General features: G+C 37.8%; 1 protein-coding gene across 5 annotated transcripts in view; it reads left to right on the top strand.

Annotated features, from left to right (window-relative positions):
* The window catches only part of ROBO2 (roundabout, axon guidance receptor, homolog 2 (Drosophila)), a 625,987-nt gene that overhangs the window by 433,367 nt on the left and 170,376 nt on the right, over nucleotides 1–22,244 (top strand). For all 5 annotated transcript variants that reach the window (XM_011966113.1, XM_011966115.1, XM_011966117.1 and 2 more), the window contains exons 3-4: nucleotides 11,219–11,376; nucleotides 15,283–15,403. In XM_011966113.1, coding sequence (XP_011821503.1) covers nucleotides 11,219–11,376; nucleotides 15,283–15,403 — 279 coding nt within the window. The remainder of the gene's footprint in view (nucleotides 1–11,218; nucleotides 11,377–15,282; nucleotides 15,404–22,244) is intronic.

Here is a 22,244-nt window from a genome sequence, read left to right on the forward strand (position 1 = left end):
AGAACTCAGTATTACTTATACCTTAAAAAGATACTCAGTATTTGTTGTTTGATATCAGTTTGTCTTTAGGAATATAAGAAATTGTGCTTTCCATAAGTAAACAAAGATCTTCAAGCACATTGTTCTCCAATCACTGTCAGTGGTGTAATATGAATTTTCTGAGGTAATTTAAATTTGGTATTTGGGACATTTGCAGTTATAAAAAGTACTTGGATATGCTCCTCGCTTCCTCTTCTGCTGAACTGTCAGAAGATGGCGATGCTTTTGAAGATTTATGGTAGATGGGTAATGAGATTGCTGAATGTTAACTACTGTATTCGGAATTCATTTAGTAGCAAAAGAAAAGAAGGTTACTGGGTTTGGGATACAGTAGAGAAGTGATAGAGCTATTTTTAATCAGCGAATTTAAAAATCAATATGATACCTTCTGAATTAGGATACACTTCAAGCCTCTTGTCATGTAGCAATCAAGTAGAACATTTCCTGAAGAACATAGGATGCCAAACTGGATCTAATTCAGTAAAATTCGTGATGGTGTAATGCCCATATTTTGTGATGTGGACATATCAAATTTTAATATTGGAAGACTAAGACCAAAAAATCCACAAGCATGTGGAATATGTTTTTTAAATTTAAAATTCTAATATAATCTATGCAGTTAGGCTTTGGTTATGTACCAGTGCAAAAGAGGAACATACACCATGTACTCTCAAACTGCTCATTTTTAAGTTTATGGATTATGATGTGATCCACATGAACCCCCTATCTAGGACCTCCAACGGTTGTGGTTACAAAATGTGTTGTTAAAATAGCTAAAACGATGGAAAGGGTGAAATTGGCAGAATCAAGTTGTGAGCCCATAGATATAATTATATTTCTACTCTATTCAGAGATGTGTTGAGTTTCAGGTAGAGGAGAAAAAAAGATAAAGCAACAGTAGTGTTGAAGTAACTGGCAAAGAAGGTTGACCTTGACCTTCTTTTCCTTTCAACCCTCATTTCATCAGCAGGGGTGAGATTACTTTGAGACCCTGCCAATAGGTAATAAATAACACATAAATTCCAGGACACCCTTGCACTGTAGGGTGCCCTAATGTGTAATAATCCTTAGACTATTGAGTTTATAACTCATGACATCTGGCAGTTACTTGGCATTGTAATTCATGTTGATCACGCACATCAGAATACAGGACGGTAGAGAAATATCGGAGCAATAACACGTTGATACCAGGAGAAGCTAGAATGACAAAAGATGCTGCTGAAGCTCTCTGTACCTCTGTGAACTGTGCGGTGGAATGCTGTGAAAGCTAATATCTTCAGATAAGGACTGACAAGGTGGGAGGAGAGCAGCGATCTGTTGGGATCCAGAATAATGCAGCACATTAATAGGTACTTGATAACACTCTTTATTTCCTTTATTCAAATGGACAACTATAGCTATAAGTCAGTAATGAATCTTGAAATTTGGATTTAAATACATACATAGATATATTTTAAGTGTACGTGTAAACAAATGTATTGAATTCAAGTTTTGTATAAATATATATGAATGAGATTTAATACTTTAGTTTTTGTTTTCTTTGGTCTAATGGTAAGGTACGGGCTAAATGAGGAGGGGATGCAGAGAGTTGGAGAAAAATGAGAAGCAGCAGGAAAACAAGGTAGGCGTTCTACAGAGCACCCATAACGCGCTGACCCGGTGCCTAGCAGCCTACGTACTCTGTCTGAAGACATGAGCTAGGCCCACGGGACCTGAACCAGACTGAAAAGCTTGATGCAGACAGATGGTTATTTGTAATCATCCTGTAAATGTAAATTCTTTAAAGCTGGTGGGCTTGCTGGCTCTATCATCTCTCTGTCTCTCTATCTCTCTATCTCGCTATCTATCCCCAAACCCAGATCTCAGAAAAGTAGGAGGCCGTATTATAAGCTTGAAACAATCTGGTGTTTCCCCTTGTTATCATCTTAAAAACACTAATTAAAAACAGTAAGCGAGGCTGTGTAGTTCTTCATTTTGAATTGACTGTATCATATCTTCTTATGCCCAAAGTTACAAGCATTGCTTCGAACAAGCCAAGACAGTTGTGTCTGAACGGGGCAGTGCTGAAAGGCAGTTGCTCGTGCAGCAGAGCAGAGTGTTTTGGGAGCATGGTGAGGTGGCTTTTGTTCTGCACCTGAGGAAGGCGTTGCCTTGCACATGTTAGGTTAGTACTAGCATTGCTAGAAACCATCCTCCTCACATGCTGTGTTTGGACACAATCTCTAACTTGATCTGGTTTCTTTGAGCTTTCTGTGATTTTGGAGGCAGCAATGCCATGTGAATGATTCTGTGGGCGATGGCTCTTTAAGGGAGAAAAAAGAGGAACTGATTAAACATTAATTAGCTTCAATCCACAGCTTCCTCATAAGCTAATGGGTAGGCTCTGCAGATCCCTGTCAAATATCACATGCTAGGCTTTGCCAAAAATAGGACTTCCAATTGTTGAAGGCATGCCAACTGCTGGCTTTTTAACTGCAAACCAAAGGAAATGATTGCCAGAGACAGGCCTAGAGTCTGCCGTGGTCAGATGTCACCAGTTTGCAGTGCCACATGTGATCCAAGAGTTTATGAATGATCTCAACACTTGGTCCCCAAGGAGAACATATGCATTACAGAGGTTATGGATACAAATTACAGAGAGCGCAATGTTTCCATGCAATTTCTAAGAATCCTTCAGCAAGTTCTAAACATTAATGGAAAACATTAAGGAAGACTTGGCACTCTTCGCAGGACTTGAAATTATCTTGTGGGTGAGGACAGAACACGGCTAAAAAAAGGATTCAAGAATAAAGACTTGGCTAAGAAACTCCAGGCTGGCCATTCCTCCTGGGTGAATTGTGCGTGTGTCTGTGTGTTTTATTCCCCACAGAATACTAGACTTCGCAAAATGCTGTGACTTGAAAATGAACAAGTCACAGGGCATTCTTGTTTATTCAACATGTTCCAGTTCATACCGCCGGTTTCTCTGGATCGTTTGCTCAGTGAATGTGCCCATACACAGCCTCTCGCTGGAGGTGGGGTGAGAGCTTCTCGTGTTGGTGTTGTCAGCGTGCTACAGGGTGCCAGAGTGTCAGCCTGCACAGCGGCCCCCGGATGTCTCCCCACTGAGTTCTTTCTTTCCCATTCCCCTTCTGTGCAGAAGAAGCCACTTATGACTTATGCCCACAGGTTCAGATGTTACTGTCTATTTAACTGGTGCCTAGCCCATCCTGACCGCATTTTGTTCAATGGTACCAAATGTAATAGAGTAGTCCCTTGTGAATGACAATCTTTATTCAGTTGTTTCATCATCAAAACTTCAGAAAAATACAAGATTATTATGCCATGTCAGTGGGGAGCTTCTGGTTGAAAAGGGAAACTTACACTGGCTTAAATATAAAAGGAAGCATATCTAGAAAGTCCAGAGCTAGCACGGTTTTCAGAATTAGTTTGTCCAGCCATGTCCTTAAAAACCCAGATTTTTTTTTACACTCCGTTCATAGTTCCAGTTTCATCCTGAGGCTCGAGCTCCCCTTGGGTTCAAAGCATGGCTGCCACCTACAGCCACGTCGTCTAGGAAGAGACAGGGCGCTTTCTTCACGTGCAGAGTGGAAGTTCCGAGCTGCTTGCTGGCTGGGGTTACATCCAGTCATTCCCTGTGGTAACTGGTGGTGGTGGTGGCGGCCGTGGTGTTGGTAGGGCTGGGGGAATAATCTGTGCTAGTTTTATGAGTGGCCATCACTTTTTTTTCCTCTTAATCCATTGTAATAATTTACTATGATAGACTGTAATTTGTGCTACCGGTTTTTCTGGCTGACATAAATCTGTTTTATTCTTTGAGTCGTTGATTTCTGACCTTCTTGAACTGTCTGGCTTTCATTTTACAGATACATGAGCATGTAGGTAGGCAAGCCAAGGATTCTATTTCTCAATTCCAAACGACTCAAACTGTTCTTCATAAATGACATTTTAAAATCAAATTAAAACCTTGTGGTCTATTTTATGTAATAAAAAAAGGCTGCAATACACATCTCAAAGAAGAGCACATCAATTCAGTCAACCAATCAACAATATTTGGTTAACTTTTCTGATACCCTTCAACTTGAGAGCTCTTTGGAGGGTTACCCAGTCCAGTTAAGTAGATAAGGAAAGACTTCAGGTGAGTGAGTCCAAAGCTGATGCGGAACGAAGAGTATGTACTCCAGAAAGACACAGGCGAAAGTAAGAGAACAAAGGGACAGCTAGGAGTGACTTTCAGGCAGAAAGCCTATCATATGCCAACGTCCAATGATAATTAGGTGTTCCATCATCTGTCTCTTATACACATCTAGATGTGTATAAGAGACAGATATTAAGGAGAGAGTTGTATCTTGAGAGCCATTAAAAAGTGTTAAAAAGGGAATTGACATGATCACATTTGCATTTTAGCTAACTCATAATAGCTACAATGGAAAGTTTAAAGGAGAAATCAGAGAAAAAGGTCAAATAGGATATTCTTACAGTAATTCATGGAATAGATAAGGACATTCCGAACTAGGGCAGTGGAGAGAGGATAAATAGACCCAGATGATATTGCAAATCAGTGCAGCATAATGACTGTGTAAATTCTAGTGTCAGACACACTGGGTTCAAACCCTGTACTTACCTAACACAATAGATGAGTCTCCAATGACCTATTCTATATCCATAACACAGTCATTGGCACATAGTATGTACTCACTAAATTTTGGCTATTATCATAGAACAAGTTATTTTAAAAATAGATTAAAAGCGTCATTATATGTGCCTGTTAATTTTTAAAAGCAAGTTTAAAAAATTCTTACTGAAAATTGGCACATAATTATATATATTATATGTACGGATAAGTAAAGGCTCCTGAGTATCCTTCTATGTATCATAATTTACTGAAACTGTATTCACAAACTAAAATGTATGTCCTATAAGGAACTGCTTGAGACTAGAGGTCAGTCTTCTACTGAGAAGTCCGGATGTCATTGTGCCACGTAGCCCCAGCAGTTCCGACACATACACAGAGACAAAACCTGCCTGCAAGAAACCCTTGTGTTCAGTGTTGTTTGGGTTGCCTGTGGTTTTCAACTGCTGTTGGCCATACTTTTCATTACAATTTTTTCTTAGATTATCTTTCGCACAATATGTAGTTGGTTGTAGATAGTATTCTTTAGTCAGTGATGTGTGCCAGTTCTTTTATCAGTAACATTTTAGGCTTTACCCTTCTAATAACTTCTTTGGGGTCATGTGCACATTGTGGTTTAGAAATATATCTTTCAGAAGTCCATTAATTATACAATCTCACCTCATTGTCATTACTAATTTGTTTTAATAAACTAAGATGGAAATGACTATGTAGTGATTTGCCTAGACCGAGGTTAAAAAAAAAATTCTAAGAACTATTGATTTAAGACAAAACAGACAGGGTTTGGGATGGGAAAGAATATGGGATTATAAGGAAGCAGGAGTCAAAGATATAAGCTCTAAAATCATAGCTGGACATAAAACTTTTTAAAGGCACTCTATTAGTTACCTGTTGCTCCGTAACAAATTGCTACAAAATTCAGTGGTGACTTGAGTCCTCAAGGGTGTTTGGACTGAGGGCCTTGGTTTCTTGCCAGCCGTTGGTGACTTCAGATCCTTGCCAAACAGGCCTCTCCATTCTGCAACATGGCACCCTGCATGATCAGAGGAAGTATGTGAAAGAGAGTAAGAGAGGAATTCAGACTTTCCCTCTAAAGATTCAATAACTTAGTCTGCTGAAATACACTGACAGTAGACATATTAACACGAGAAAAAGGCTACGTATTTACTACGCACACATGTGCATAGAAGCCACACAAAATATGAGACTGAAAGAAAGGTCAAATACTTGAAGCTTAATTATTCTCTTCACAGAGGAGAAAGAAGTGGGAGATACAGGCAATTTTAGAAGAATAAGTGATTTTTTGAGGAGATGAATGGGTCTGAAGAACAAAGGGTGGCCTGGGACGAAGTTTCCCTGGGCTCTGGGTGCAGTGTCGACTCTGGTCTTTCCTCCTGCAGTATGCACCAGTTTCCCCTGGTTAATGAGATATCTGAGAAAGGAATTCAAATAATTGAATATCTTCTGGACGACAGGATCTTTAGGTAGACAGGGGATCGTTAGAGAAAGCCCTTTCTTCTATTTGCTATTCAGTGGGTGCTCTTAGTTTAAAGTCTAAAGTGGCATATTTTGGGGTGTCATTTTCTAAGCCCCAATGAGAGACAGACAGAGAGAGAGAGAGAAAGAGAGAGAGCGCTAAAACATGCAAGTCGCAATCGTTTATAACCTGATCTTGGAAGTGGCATCCTATCACTTTGTAACATTCTGTTCATCAAAGGTAAATCACTAGGTCTAGTTCATGCTCAAGGGGAGGGGATATACAAAGGGAATAAATAACAGAAGGGAGTGACCATTGGAGAACAGAGCAAGGGCCTACTGCAGGCACTTGTCATTCATGACATTCTTCTTAATATATTTGTTAACCAATTCATAGGAGTGTGTTGAGCACATTACAACGTTCGATACAATCTCTATGTCATAGATGTGAACTATATTGTATCAAGTCCTCTAGTAATTTAGAATGTTCCAATTTTCCAAAATAATTTCCTAAGTCATCCTGCCTCCCAATGTAAAAAACAGGCAAATATAATTCAGGTTATATTATGATTAGCTAAGTGAACTATTTATATGTGTTTTCCAGCTCACATATGGAAATGAATATTTGGGTTCTGGCCATTTACCTATCCCCCCACCCCACTCCACAGAGATTTGAACCCTGTATTCTATCTTAGATCTGCAAGCAAGTTCTATATTAAAATGTACCTACTGTGTCCTTTTTCTTTTTAAATGAAATTTTAAAAATTGTATTTTTATTTGACAAGCAATCGTATGTCTTATATATTTACTGGGTACAATGTGCACCTGTTAGAAAAGCTATTGTCTGAAAGATGAAAGATAAATATTGGTGAGGGTGTTGAGAAAAGCAGACCCTTGTATAGTTTGTTGGGGCTCAGAAACTGATACCCTGAAATATGTCACTAAAGCAGTGTCTGGGGTAATATCCGAGGTTGGCTGCCTCGTGCCAAGGAAATCAAGGACAGGGACACACAGGGAGTGAGTTTAAGAACAGAAGTTTAACAGGCAAAGGACAAACGCTCCCTTGTGCAGAGGGAGGGTTCCGAGCACACCTCCCAGTTGGCGGCCAGAGGCGGCTGGTTTTACAGATGAGCTTGAGGACACGATGTCTGATTCCCACAGGGTTTGAAGGATACGGTGGGGCAGGTGTGTCATTTACATAGTGTGTGAAGAAGTTGGCCACCCCACCGTAACCTTTATTATGCGGGTGAGTTCTCTACCTGGCTGGCACCATGTTGCCTGCTCCTTTACTGCACCTGTGGTGACAAAAAAAAAAAAAAGCGGAAGGCGGAGCCTCGGTGTTGAACAGACTTGGCTTCCAGGTATCCCTTTGTGTTGGCGCAGCTGCCAGCATGCACCGTGCAAGCTTCTGGCTTGCTTCTCTGTGTCTGCAGCTCGGTTTTACAGGCTGCCCTTCGTTAGAAATTATTTGGGGCTGTTTTTTGTTGAAAGGGAGGCCTCGCTGAGGACTGGTTTGCCCTCACTATCTGCCTACGTAGTTTCTAGCTCCTATAGCAGCACTTGGACATGCTGAACTGAAGAGGAAGCCTCAAGATCTCTCTGACCTTCCTCCTCCAAACCCCCGTCTCTCAGTCCTCTGTGTCTCAAAGCACAGGATGAAGCTGTTCTCCAGAGTTTCTTACCTGCCTAAAGTCCGCACCTACCAGAGAAGAAAACCACTGCCTCTGGCCCTTCCCTGAATGCTCATGAGCTCAAACGATATTGCAGGAAGGAAGACTGAAGTCGGACAGCAAACCTGGGCAAACTTTCCTCAAAACCAAGGTCCCTTTGTGAGCTGAAAAGACTTTGTCCCAGGCTGTTGTATATTCTTTAAGCTTATTGAATCCGCCTAAAAAGTATCTATACTTCCTCATCTCTCTTTCCCCTAAGAAACAGAGTATATAACATTGGTGTACCGTAGCGATACTAGACAATTACTCTGTGATTCTCCTCAGGGCACGCTAATACATTATATACCTTTTCTCCAAGTAATCTGCTTTTTGTGAGTTGATTTTTCAGTGAAGCATCAGAGGGCAAAGGGGAGGCTTTTCCTTGGCCCCTACGACTTGCTATAAATGTAAATTAACGCAGCCATTATGGAAGCAGTATATCGTTTTTCTTTGAAACGTAACGTACTGCTACCCTCTCATCGGATTTCTTTCTCTTCATCATATGTAAAGACTTTATGGAGAATTGGGGTAACACACACAGTGGTATGTGCTCTTCTTTTGACATACTTGTCAAGCCACACTTGACAATATAGTTTTCAGTTCTTTCTAGGGTAGAGGATTTAGGGGGAATACACACACACACACACACACACACACACACACACATTTACAATTTGAAATTGCTTTGCTATTTTCTACATTTACAAGACCATTTCAGTTCTCTTCATCCAACACATGGGAATACTTCACCGTGGCTAACACTTTCTTGTCTTTATCGGCTCAGATAAAGAGCACAGGGCAAAACCCAAGGCAGAAATTAATAATTAGCACAAAAATGGGAAGCGAGAGATGTTATTTTACTTTTGTTACATTTATGAATGTACATACAGACCCCAGAAACATATAAACAAATATCAGAATATACATATCTTCCTTCAAAATTTGAGAAGAGTAAAAATGATTTTACTCCTTTTTCTAAAAATAAGTTCTAGGCTTGCTGTGCTGGAACCTGCTGAAAAGCATGTTGTTCACCTGAAAGAGAGAGAAGAAACGATATCCTGAAGACTTAGGGTAAAATAAATGATATCACCAAACACAAACGGATATACTGAGTGCTATACAAACCCCAAAGAGCATATTACAAGTTGAAGAGGGTACGGTATCAATTATATCATTATCTCACCCTACTCTCTGGCTGAATAGTCTGAAAGCCTAAAATTACAGTTGATGTTAGATTTCTTGGCTTCATTTGCAAATTGGAGTCATTTTCCCCCTTTTTGTTGAATGCCATAAACACATGTTTTATTGTTAAAGAGTAGCAGTCCTTTTAGTTTGTTATGATGTTTTTCTTCTTTTTGTCCCTCATGTCAAAGGGCCTTTAAAAAAAAATGGATTGTAGCAAATTGGTGTAACATTGTATTTCTGAATGATTTGCAATGGTCTTAAGTACCATTTGTGCTTAGGCTTTTTGACATACCATTTTTTAGGAGACCAGATCTGGAGAAGGCCCTTCAACTGGCCAGATGTGCCATTTTGGAACAGATCGAGGGCCTGCCAAAACACCATTTGTTGCCAGTACCGGATATTGTAGTGGTGCTCATCACCCTGTTACCATATTTTTGCACTTCTTAACGTTGCATAAATAGGCAGGTGTGTTCCGTATTTAGAATATAAATGAGTCACCAGCTTGCTCTCCCTGGAGGATTTACCTGCAAGAGGGAACCACAGTGTTAACCCCTTCTCATCAGTTGCATGAATGTCACATTTAAATGCACGCTTTCCTCAGCCCATTCAGAAGCAAATCCTTATGCATACAAATCACACCTTTCTTGCCAGTTAGACAAGGGGGCCAAAAATATGCAGTTCACAGTGCTAAAAAGGAACACATTTCTTTAGCAGTGAAAGCAGTAAATTAATCAGCTTATAAACTGAGAGTGAACAATTTGTGCTGAATTATTTCTTACTGCTCCTTCAATAAGACACAGGTTCTCTAATCTCATAAAGGGCCATGACTTCATTAAGATGGAAAACCGTGTTAAAGGATGTGTTGCAAGAGACGGGAAAAGAAAAACCCTGGAAGTCACTGAGTTGTCTCTCTGGAGCTCTTTTAAGGACAGGGAGTTTTATTTATTTGGAGAATGACAATTAACCTGCAGACTTGGCACAACAAAGAAGCAGAGTGCTGAAGTGGGTCTCATTATAGGACACGGAGGGCAGTGGGTTTGACCTCATCCCCACTCGCAGCACGTGATTTACATACCAGGCTACCACAAGCTGCCTAATGTTGATTTCAAACAGCTCGATGTGTGCGTGTGTCTGTGTGTGTGTGTGTGCATGCGTGTGTGTGTAGGTTCATTTTACCTCGAGGTACTTTGGAACCAAACTTGTCAGTGTTGGATGTCCAAGCACAGAAACAGTGAAGCCGGTCAGGAAAAGCAGAGGCAGTTGTAGTATGTGGTACATTTGCTGATCTCAACTACTTTTTTGAATGTTTACCCTAAAATTGACGTAGCTCTGATTTACCACATAAACGCAGTCCTCTAGGGCTGAGCCATCTCTCCAGGCTTTTCATCTTGTCAGGAGCAGAGAAGCGCAAGTAGATAGATAGGTGACATTTGGAGAGGCAGGCATGCCAGATTTTCGGTGGTTACAGCGGAGGCCCAACCTGCTGTTCTCCTTAATGAAAGGAAGGAAATTTCAGACAGGCAAAACTGCTATAAGGGATATCTCTGCCCTGAATGTCACGCTGCCCAGATGTCACTCGGCAGGTGGAGTTGCAGAGAGAATGAAAATGTAGCCCTGCGTACGTGGGTGCTAGTGCGCTGCAAGGGTGAACTATGAGTCTGTCTTCTGAAGTGTAATGAAAACAGTGTGGATCTTGTCTATGTTCATGTCATGAGAAAGGACTTCCTCAAAGAATTCTCACTCCACTTTCCCTCACAGACCATTAGGCTTGCAGGCTCACAAACCACATGCGTATACACACACACACACACACACACACACACACACACATGAGTTTCTGTGTAGAAAATAGAATCATACTAATGAAGCGTTCTGCACCTTGCTTTTTTAATCAATCACACAACTGTACATGAATATTTCTCATTTTTTTGACTTATTTCATTTTTAAAATTGAATTTTTGACCAAAGGTGCACGATCATTTAGTCAGCCATTCTCCTGTTGATGATCATTTATGTTGGCTCTAGAATATTTTAAGGTGGATGTAGCTATGTTCTCAGTAAAAATCCAGGCAATTTTTACTAGAACAAGGTAAACAAGACTTGAAGTGACCTCGTACAACAGAAAGCTTTAGTTACCGTCGCTGAGTTTTCTTTTCCTGTAATTATTTTTCCTCAGTGTTACGAGATGACTTCCGACAAAACCCCACAGATGTTGTAGTGGCAGCTGGAGAACCTGCAATCCTGGAGTGCCAGCCTCCCCGGGGACACCCAGAACCCACCATCTACTGGAAAAAAGACAAAGTTCGAATTGATGACAAGGAAGAAAGAATAAGCGTGAGTTAAATTAAAATCGTGGCCCAGAGAGATTGAATTTTCAGTCTCAAAATACAAAATAGATGTATTTTATCCTTTAACTTATTATTAATATAATTGTTTTTGAATGTTAATTACAATTTATACTGCCTTGAAAAGATTTAAAAACATTTGGATGAGACTATAACAGACAAAAATTATGTAAATCCAGAGTACATGAAATATTAATTGCACCAATCTGAATTGTATCTTTACCCTGCAATATTTGGCTTTTTTTTTTTTTTTTTTTTTTGAAACGGAGTCTTGCTCTGTCGCCCAGGCCAGAGTGCAGTGGTGCGATCTCCCTCACCCCAACCTCCGCCTCCTGGTTTCAACTGATTCTCTTGCCTCAGCTTCCCAAGTAGCTGGGACTACAGGCGGGCACCTCCACGCCCAGCTAATTTTTGTGATTTTCGTATAGACGGGGTTTCACCATGTTGGCCTGGATGGTCTCCATCTCATGACCTCATGATCCACCCACCTCAGCCTCCCAACGTGCAGGGATTACAGGTGTGAGCCACCGTGCCTGGCGGATGTTATAGCTCTTTTATAAAAACTCCAGAAGCTTCTGTTAGCCATGCAGTACATGAGTGTTAAACTATAAATGATAGCCATAAGCCACATTAACTACATCTAATTTTGCACCATTTTCAAAAATTATAAGTGAAAATAATTTAAGGTGATGAATATCTCAGATGCTATTTCCAGTTTTTCCAATTAAATAATATTTATAACAGTAAAATTTTATACATGAATTGATTTAAAAGCAGATTGAATAGATATGAAATAAAATTGAAATCAAAATAGCTGACTGATTCTGCATGTTAGCTCATGCAGAAAAATAACTGTTTTCAAAGGAAATTTATAATCAGATTCATCAGTTGATTAATATTCAAAATGAAACACACAGAAACAGGGGAATGGCATGTCATCATTTTATTTCTTCAGAGGATCCATGCAATATTCATATGTGAAGTTTTTAAGTGAGAACCAACCCACAGAAATAGTATATAATTGCTTAACTTTCTGATATTATTCAGTAGTAAAATTTTTATATTCAGTACAACTGAGAGTGAATATATTTAATTTAAGATAATTTCTCATTTGGCTGAATAAATGTGCCATTTTAATAAAAAATCTGTAAAGTATTGATATTATATTTATATATAGTCTTTATATATATATATATATATATATAATTTTTGTGTGTGTGTGAGATGGAGTCTCACTCTGTTGCCCAGGCTGGAGTGCAGTGGTGCGATCCCAGCTCACTGCAAGCTCTGCCTCCCGGGTTCATGCCATTCTCCTGCCTCAGCCTCCCGAGTAGCTGGGACTACAGGTGCCGCCACCACGCCCGGCTAATTTTTTGTATTTTTTAGTAGAGATGGGGTTTCACCATATTAACGAGGATGGTCTCAATCTCCTGACCTCATGATCTGCCCACCTTGGCCTCCCAGAGTGCTGGGATTACAGGCGTGAGCCACCGCACCCGGCCAATGTGCACAGTGTGATTACAACATAAAACAGAACCAGATAGGCTGTGGAAGAGATAACAATGTATATTCATGTGTTTCTGGTATAGAGGAAAGGAGAATTTTTCCCTTCACCCTTCAAAGATTTAAGTCTTTTAGTCCACTGAAATAAACTGGCAATAGACAGTTTAATGGAAGGAGAAGCATAGAAAAATATTTATATGTAAGTGCAGGGGAATCATACAAAGTATAAAACTCAAAGAAGGGATAGATGGTTGAAGCTTAATTACCCTCTTCATAGGATGAGGGAAGTGGGGATAGTAGGCAATTTCAGAGGAAGATTAAATGATCTTCATAGAAGATGAATGGGCCCAACAAATAGACAATAGCCTGAGACAAAGTTCCTCTGACCTCTGGGAGAGGTGGTAACGAGTTCTGGGAAGGTGAGGGGCAGAACTGCACTGCAAACAAAGGTTTTCTTATTACGTAGATAAAGTCTCTCAGATGACAACCCCAAGAAGAATAGTTGAACAGTCTGTCCAGTAGGCATGGTAATGATCTTTAGTTTCTTCTTTGGTAATTAATCTTTACAGGTTAATGAGATTTCAGACAGGGGATTTAGGGCAATTGTGTTTCTTTTGGAAGACCTTTTCGCAGTCAGATAAGGGAACTTTAGCAAGCTCCCCTCTCTGTTCTTGGGGCAAAGGAGGGGACAGAAACAAAGGAATGTCAGAGAGACATTGATGTTAAGGAAGTTTCTGAGGACTTACGATTTCCTTTAATTCAAAGTGCTCAGAAAGCCAAAGCACCACATTTTGGGGTATCATTTTCTGAGACCCAACACTAGTCTGACTGTTAACACTGTGAGATTGACATTACCAAAGAGAGTTTTGTTCTCAGTGGGCTTGCTTGGGTACCAAGTTTATGAAAATGTACTCCCGATGATGGAGTAAAATCAGCCAATGTTTAAGGATTGGTAGTTTATATTTATAGCATTTAGCTCTTGCCTATTTAAAGGGGTGCTGGCAGCTGAATAATCCAGGATGACCTTCCTCACAAGTCGGGCAATTGGTTGACTCTCAGCTGGATATCTTGGTTCCCCTCCTTATGATCTCTAATTTTCCAGCAGGCTAGTTCAGTAGGTTCCCATGTTGGTCTCAGGGTTCCAACTCAGCAAGAGAAGGCAAGACACAATGAACAAGAACCTTTCTTCCAGGGAAATATGTGCTTTAGTTCCATTGGTCAAATCAAGTCGTATTACCTAGCTCTCAGCTTCAAGGGGGAGGAGAAATGACCTTCGTAGCCATTTTTATAAGCTCTCATTTTATTCTATTCTATTCTCAATTCTCAGACAGATTTGAGAGCAGGTTAATGGTCTTTTCCGCCTATGTAAAAAAAAAAGTTGAAAATTCCTTTCTATAGCAATGACAAGTTGTAAATCTTGAAACATCTCTGATAAGAGCCAACCTACATGAGTTGTGTTTGCCTGTGAAATTAAAAAATAATGGAGAAAACCAACATGTTCTTCTCTTGTATTTCTTCAAGAACACTCAATCCTTGTAAAGCTAATATTGAATTAAATGAATACCAAAAAAAAAAAAAACTGGAAAAGAAACTGAGTTATACATTTACTGAAAGCCTAACTCTGCTTTAATGTTCTCTTTAGCAAACACATATTTTAATATTATTGCATTTGTTTTTATCAGCCAGTAAATGCTTCTCATTTAAGAAATCTTGAAGGGGAACCTATTAGATGCTAATGATTTATACCAATACATATTACCATTTTATAAATTGTGTTTGTTTTTATCCAACCTGCCATTTTCATCAAGAATTATCTCTTCAATACAAGTAATATGAGACAAAGATGATTAATACTAACAGTTGAAATGTGAATTTTAGGGAGACAAAGATTTTTACCATTTGATTTACTACTGTCTCTTAAGTGTCCAGAATACTGCCTCTCTCTCTATATATATATATATTCAGAAAGTATATATATACACACACACATATATATACTTTCTGAATCCCTCTGATTCAGATGGGTTTTATTAGATTATTTAAAGTGCATATCAGTGTTTCTGATGACAAATGACAATAGCAGTTTATTCAGACGAATTTCAGTGTGAGGACTAACTACTGGGATTTAGTGGGGTCAGTCACAAGACTCAAAATAGGATCAGGAAAGAGAGGACAGCTGCCTTAAAAAGTATTTTTATGAAGAAAGTATGGAAACTTATATTGAGGGTGAATTTAAGAAAAGAAAGCATACCTACAAATGCCAAAATAATGGGAGAGATCTTTCCTTTGGGAAACAAATATGCTTAAATGCTCAAAGCTATTTATTAATGACCTTTTATTTTCTGTTCTGTTCCTTTTTCTTTCCCTTCTCTTTTCTTTTTGATTGTAACAGATCCGTGGTGGAAAACTGATGATCTCCAATACCAGGAAAAGTGACGCAGGGATGTATACTTGTGTTGGTACCAACATGGTGGGAGAAAGGGACAGTGACCCAGCAGAGCTGACTGTCTTTGGTAAAACTTTCTTCTAAATTATAATTTTTTCATTTTTATCAATTTTTCTTTGCTTTTAAGTATTACTAACATTAAAACCTGGGCCATATAAGGACAGTTACTCATGACTTTTGGTAAGCAGTGACAAATTAGAATTATCTTGTTTTCTGGCTTTCCAATAAAAGCTTTGATGTAAAGAAAAAATTATTTGAAGCTTCAGTTAACTTACATTGTTCATATATTTGTTAGATTTTGGAGTTCATCAAAAGGTAAAAATATGTTCTTTCTCAAAGCCTATTTGAGATACTACATCTATCTAAAGTTTATCATTCATTCCACTCTCATGCATTTATCAGGTAGCTATTATGTGCAAGACACAGGGTAAGGATTTTTAAAAATTAGAGAGTATAGTACAAAAAAACTTGTTTTCCCAGTTTTTAGAAATTCCAACTGAAGTATTTATAATTTCAACTATTGATAAAAATACTATGTATGCACACATATAAATTCAAAATTACAAAAAGGACCCCTAAAATGAGATATTTTGTTATGATATTCCTGTTCCTTCAACTTTAAGAACCAAGGCTCTCCTTAGCTGGATAAATGCAATTAATAGGTTAAAAACTGATTAGAACCATATCACATAAATGGTGGATAAAGTATCAGAAAGGAGAAAACTGGGGACAAAGATGGTCAAGGAAACAAATGTAAGGAAAATACTACAAGGCAACTGTGGAAGATTGAAAGAGAGATAAAATGACAAAAAAAAAATGGAGAAAACAGATATGCTAAATATACTAAAAAATTAAACACTCTTTTAGAATACACGGAAGTTCTGTTCAAACCTCTGTATAGACACACATTTATAGACACACACATGCACACACATACGTGTACATATATGTATGTATGTATATGTACATGTGTATATATACAATCTTCATTACACATTTTACTATTGCAGATATTAGGTGATATTTTAAGAGCAAAAATATCATTGTGATGTGTAAATTATTTTTCAGTACCAGTAAAATAATCCTCTACTTCTGTGCATGATATAAAATCCCTATTTGTGGTCATTACTCAGGACACACCCAAGTGTGGCACCAAAGCCCTGCATAGGTCCCTAAAGAAACTTATTTTGCTAGTTTGGGAGATGCCATCCCATGGTGTAATGGGAGTGCCACTACAGAAAGAACTGTATCAAGATGTCTGCGATTTTTCAAGTGTTAAGATTGTGCTTTATGCATGTGTACCAGAATGCAGACCTCTCCTTTCAATCATTCTGAGCACCGGGTAATCTCTGGTAACACTCCCTGCGGCTACTGAGCAGCTTGAAGTCCCAAATGACAAAACTAGGAGAAATCCCATAATTCGTTAAAGGAATTGAATAGAAAAACTAAAATTGTTCAAAGTGTGCATGTAGATTTCTATCCTGCAGAGCTCAGACAAGTGTCAGTTTGCCCCTACCTTTCATGCAGTCCTCTGTAAGAGTCTCAAGATGTGCTTCACTCTGTAATGAATAAAATACAGTTTTGCCTGGGAAGATATGATATTAGTGGTCACTGAACGTTAGCATTGAAAGCCCACAAGTACAGCTCTTCTATTTAAAGAAACACTCGTTGCTGTTTTTCTGTAACTACCACAAACTCTGGAATAGAAAAAAAAAAAAAAAAAAAGCTGTATTACTACAGCATAGACTGCCTTCAGAAGGAAATTGAAAGAGTTTAATGTCATTACTGAAGCAATTAGACTTACCACTAATGAGACATCCTCATGAAATATTTACTGTACCTTCCCTAAAGAAATGATGAGAACTACTGGGGATTCCTAAACATGTCAAGAGTTATGTGAGAACTTCTAAATTATTTCGAAAATAGCTATCATCCAAAGAGACTGAATTTGTCTAGAGGCAGCTCCCCTGGCAGAATTGATTTAGGAAACTGAGAAATGTTTATTAGATGGTGTAAGCTAGTCAGAACTGACCTGAGGGGTGATAAGTACAAGATTAAGTTGAGGGAAAAACTAACTTTCCATTATTGGTAAGAAAACAACATCCAAATCCAAAAGAAAAACAACAACAAAGAAAGTGATGGTCCAAATCAAGGATGTGACAAGTATTGCCCGAGAAACCCCTTCTGTATCTTGGCTCCTTATTCTTAGAGAATGTAAAAGAAACAGTGTACTATTAATAGAGAGATCTTCTTTATTTTACGCTGGTACTCCTACATCTAATACACATTTTCCAATAAAACTCTTTACATTTTAGCATTGTTACATATTATCAGTTTTGACCTAATGTTTACATAAGTAAAATTGATTATACTTCATACAATTTTATTTTCATGGAGCAGCAATTTCACTTTTAAAGGTCTGGCTACTATAACCATTCTGTAGCTACAGAAGGTTTTTAAATGTCCTTTGCAATTCAATCTTTACCTTACGATATGTTATACAGAACAAGTAACATTTTGTTGTTCAAAAAAATAAGTATATGTATAAGTAAAATAACATTTAATTGTTCAAGAAATGTAATTCACTTGTAAATGCCAAGAAAAACAGTGAAAGGATTAAAGTTTTTTTTTTCAATATAATAGCTATCTACTTTCCGAGACATATTGCTAGGAAAAGGAATTTCTCAATTCTTCAAGTATTTTGATTCTAGTGGGCTTGGACTTTGAAGTTTTATAGTTTAGTATTTCAACAGTATATATTTTAAATGTGCCATTTGGTCATATCAAAGATATGATCAGTGTGACCTAATTTTAAAAAGTTACTGTGCCATTCTCCACAAATCACGTATTGTGGTTGATCTTCTAATATTTTTTGGCCATGAAATAACATCCTAATTAACTGGGCATTATCAAATCTAAAAATTAGAAGTAGGTATCATAGTCTACAATAGCACTCACATCTATGGCTAATCTGTACACCTTCCTGAAGAATAGCCCCGGAAGTTTACATATGTTAAGCTCTAAAGATCCCGGATGGCAAAGGAAGTAGAGTTGAAGTAAATAATTCAGTTTCTAATTATGAGTAGATATCAGAGAACTGCTATCCAAAATTCAACTGGTTTTTAAAAATGACATGTGGATTTTAAAATGATTTTTAGGTGTTTATCAATGCAATACATGAAAACTTATTTTATGTGTAACATTTGTAAAACATAATAAATATTACAAAACTTAGAATGAAATACAGGAATCTCTTGCCCCAACACACACACACACACACACACACACACACACTGTCTCGCCCACACACACACATTTCTCATCATTTTACATTCTGTTTTATCTAGTTCTTCTGGGATTTGTTTCTGTATTTCTGAATATGTGCTTAACCTGCTATTTATCATTGTATCAATGTCATATATTGTTTGACTTCCTATTATGGAAGATGACGATTTGGCCCACTTATATCTCCTTCCCCACCTTCTCACCTCCACTTTTCCTTCTTTTTCTCTTTTTAGTATATGAACTTCAGAAACATTGGTTATATTAATATTCAGAATTTGAGTTACTATAGTCATGTAAATATTATTGACTGTGAGTTGAATGTTATAGTATTATGACCAATTTCTTTTCTGGTACTCTTTTGGTTCTTCTTTGAATTAATAATAAACCCCTTTTCCCATTTACTTATGCTTGTCTATACCTGTCATGAATTCTTGAAATCTCTAACAGGAACTATAAAATCTTCTATAATCTATTTTTTTAGACTTTAGCTATTAAGTCCCCTTCACTACAGCCTTCCCTGAGGCTGCCTGATCTGACTTGGTTAGCTATTCCTTAGGTCTACCCCATAAACCTGATTCTGATTCTGTCTTCCTCATCTGTAATGTTGGATCTTCTGTTTTCTGCATGCTGTGTTTGTTTCTTGGTGAACCGCTCTTTTCAGAAGGGGGGTTCTCAACTTCTTTCTGCTTGGCTGAAGCTTGGAGCACATTCCAACCAAAACTCCTTTACTCTATCCAAACTTTAGAGTTCTAGTTTAGAATTATACTTTAGTTAGGGAATTTAACTTAAATAATATTTTTGCTTAGAATATTAAAGTTGTGACTCTAACATCATTTAGCTTCTCATGATGCTCTTGAGAAATCTGTGATTCTGATTCCTGTATCTTTGTATGTGATCAGTTTTCTTTCTTTTTTTTTTTTTTCTTTCCAAATGTTTGGTACTCTCTTTACCCCAGTGTTCTGAAATGGTTCAATACATTACCTTAGTTTGACACTCTTTTATCTTCCTCCCTATATAAGTGATAAGCAATCTCAATCTGAAAACTCTCAACTAAAACAATTCAATGAAATTTTTAATTTTTTTTAAATTTTTCTTTGTCAAACATGTTTTCATTAATTAGATTTTAAACCTCCTTGGTTTTTCTTTTCTCTAATTCCTCCTTACTTATAGCATCCTGTTCCTTTGTAGCAGAGAGTAGTGTTTTTGTAATTTGTATTTTATTTTATTGTTTCCCCAACTTTTACTAAGTTTCCAGGTACATGTGCAGGATGCGTAGGTTTGTTACCTAGGTAAACTTGTGCCATAGTGGTTTTTGCTGCACAGATTAACCTATCACCGAGGTATTAGGTCCCGCATCCATTAGCTGTTCTTCCTGACACTCTCCCTCACCGTGCCCCTTTGTCAGGCTCCAGTGTGGTGTTACCCCGATGTGTTCATATATTACCATTGTTCAGCTTCCAATTATAAGTAAGAACATGTGTTGTTTGGTTTTGTTTCTGCAGTAGTTTGCTAAGGATAATGGCATCCAGCTCCTTCCGCGTCTCTGCAAAGGACATGATCTGACTCCTTTTTCTGACTGCATAGTATTCCATGGTGTATTTGTACCACATTTTCTTTATTCAGTCTATGATGGGCATTTGGGTTGATTCCATGTCTTTGCTATTGTGAATAGTGCTGCAATGAACATACATGTGCATGTATCTTTAAAATAGAATGATTTATATTTCTTTGGGTATATACCCAGTAATAGATTGCTGGGTCAAATGGTATTTCTGTTTCTAGATCCTAAAGGAATCGCCACACTGTCTTCCACAACAGTTGAACTAATTTGCATTTCCACCAACTGTGTAAAAGCGTTCCTATTTCTCTGCAGCCTCACCAGCATCTGTTGTTACTTGACTTTTTAATAATTGCCATTCTGACTGGCATGAGATGGTATCTCATTGTGGTTTTGATTTGCATTTCTCTAATAATCAGTGATGTTGAACTTTTTTTCATCTTTGTTGGCCACACGAATGTCTTCTTTTGAGAAGTTTCTGTTCATGTCCTTTGCCCACTTTTTAATGGGGGTTGTTTGTTTTTTCTTGTAAAGTTGTTTAAGTTCCTTGTACATCTGGATATTAGGCCTTTGTCACATGCATAGATTGCAAATATTTTCTCCCGTTCTGTAGAATGTCTGTTCACTCTGATGATAGTTTCTTTTGCTGTAGCTCAGAATTTTAGTAACCCTTTTTTTAAAGTAAAATTATCTTGTGATGCTTCTCTGCCTTTATTTCCTCTTAGCTTCTCTTCCCCACCATCCCCCACCACTAAGGCTAAATACCACATTGTTCTTTGTCTTTTCACTGGAAGCTTTTTTCAAATGGCACATGATCTATTTTTGTTAATTCATATTTAATTGTTATTCTTCAAAAAGATTACTGGAAACTCTGTGCCAACTGATTATTTTCACCATATGATGTTCAGATTGAGAACTAACCATTTTGGGGAGGATAAGGACAGAGACTGGGGCTGTGATGCTGGTTTTCAGTCTTTGAGAGACAATAGTTGATAACCTGAGAGTAGTTGAGATATTCAGAGATAATGCTATGAGAGAAGATCCTTAGGACCCACACTTTAAGAAATATCTGTATTTTATTAATAGCATGTGGTATTAATTTAAGTATTAAGAACATGAGGTGTTATTACGATTGTTGTTGGCAATATAATCCTTTCTTGAGTATATTTATTGAGCATCTACTATGTCCCATGCCCTGTTTAAGTGCTTAAATACTAATGGTGGAATGAACAGACAGAGTCCGGGCTCTCACCTAGACTCTTATGTCATGTTATCAGCAATAACATGAAACTTTGCCTCTAATAGGTGGTGAGAGAGGCATTTTATTTTTTTCCTCTGAGAACATTTATCTATATTTGTCTTTGCTTCATAGGATGATTTTTCTCAGACAAGTAAAGTTCTAGCCAAAAAGAAACTAATACAGTCAGGATTTATTTAATCACATTCAGACAGCCGGATCGTTATCATTCAGTCTTTTTCTGGAAGGGCATGATAATTCACATTCCATGACTATCAAACCCACCCTCACCTCATACATGCCCAGTTAAATAAAAGGAGACCTACCAGGGCCATCTGACTTCCAACTTAATTGACACTACAGGGTGGCAGGTCTTTCTGGCTGAGCTGAAGTCAAGATAAGGTTTACAAGCAGTGGTTAACTCCAATGTCCTTTTATTACATAGCTTTGGTCTTCCAGGACTTAAAGAACTCTACCTATGTAATTATTGCCATAACACTAGTTTTATAATGTTAAGCAAAGTTTATTTTTAAAATTTTATGGTCATTTGAGAAACAGCTGTTATAACACAGTCATTGACAATTTTAAAGCCATTTTCGATGACTGAATACAGTTAAAAAGAGAAATTTGTTTGCTGGGCACTTAATTTTTTTCATGTAACTAAGGACCTTAAGAGATACTATGCAACCACATTTCAGATTTATGGTATTTTGTGTTAAATTGTATATTTGCTTTCTGATTATTTTTGACATAACTACAACAAGACTTGGCATTTTACTTTATTATAACTGCATATAAAGTTGGATTTTTCCAAAATGCCAATTTGAA

This window comes from Mandrillus leucophaeus, unplaced genomic scaffold, assembly GCF_000951045.1.
Source record: "Mandrillus leucophaeus isolate KB7577 unplaced genomic scaffold, Mleu.le_1.0 Scaffold745, whole genome shotgun sequence".
Taxonomy (NCBI): Eukaryota; Metazoa; Chordata; class Mammalia; order Primates; family Cercopithecidae; genus Mandrillus; species Mandrillus leucophaeus.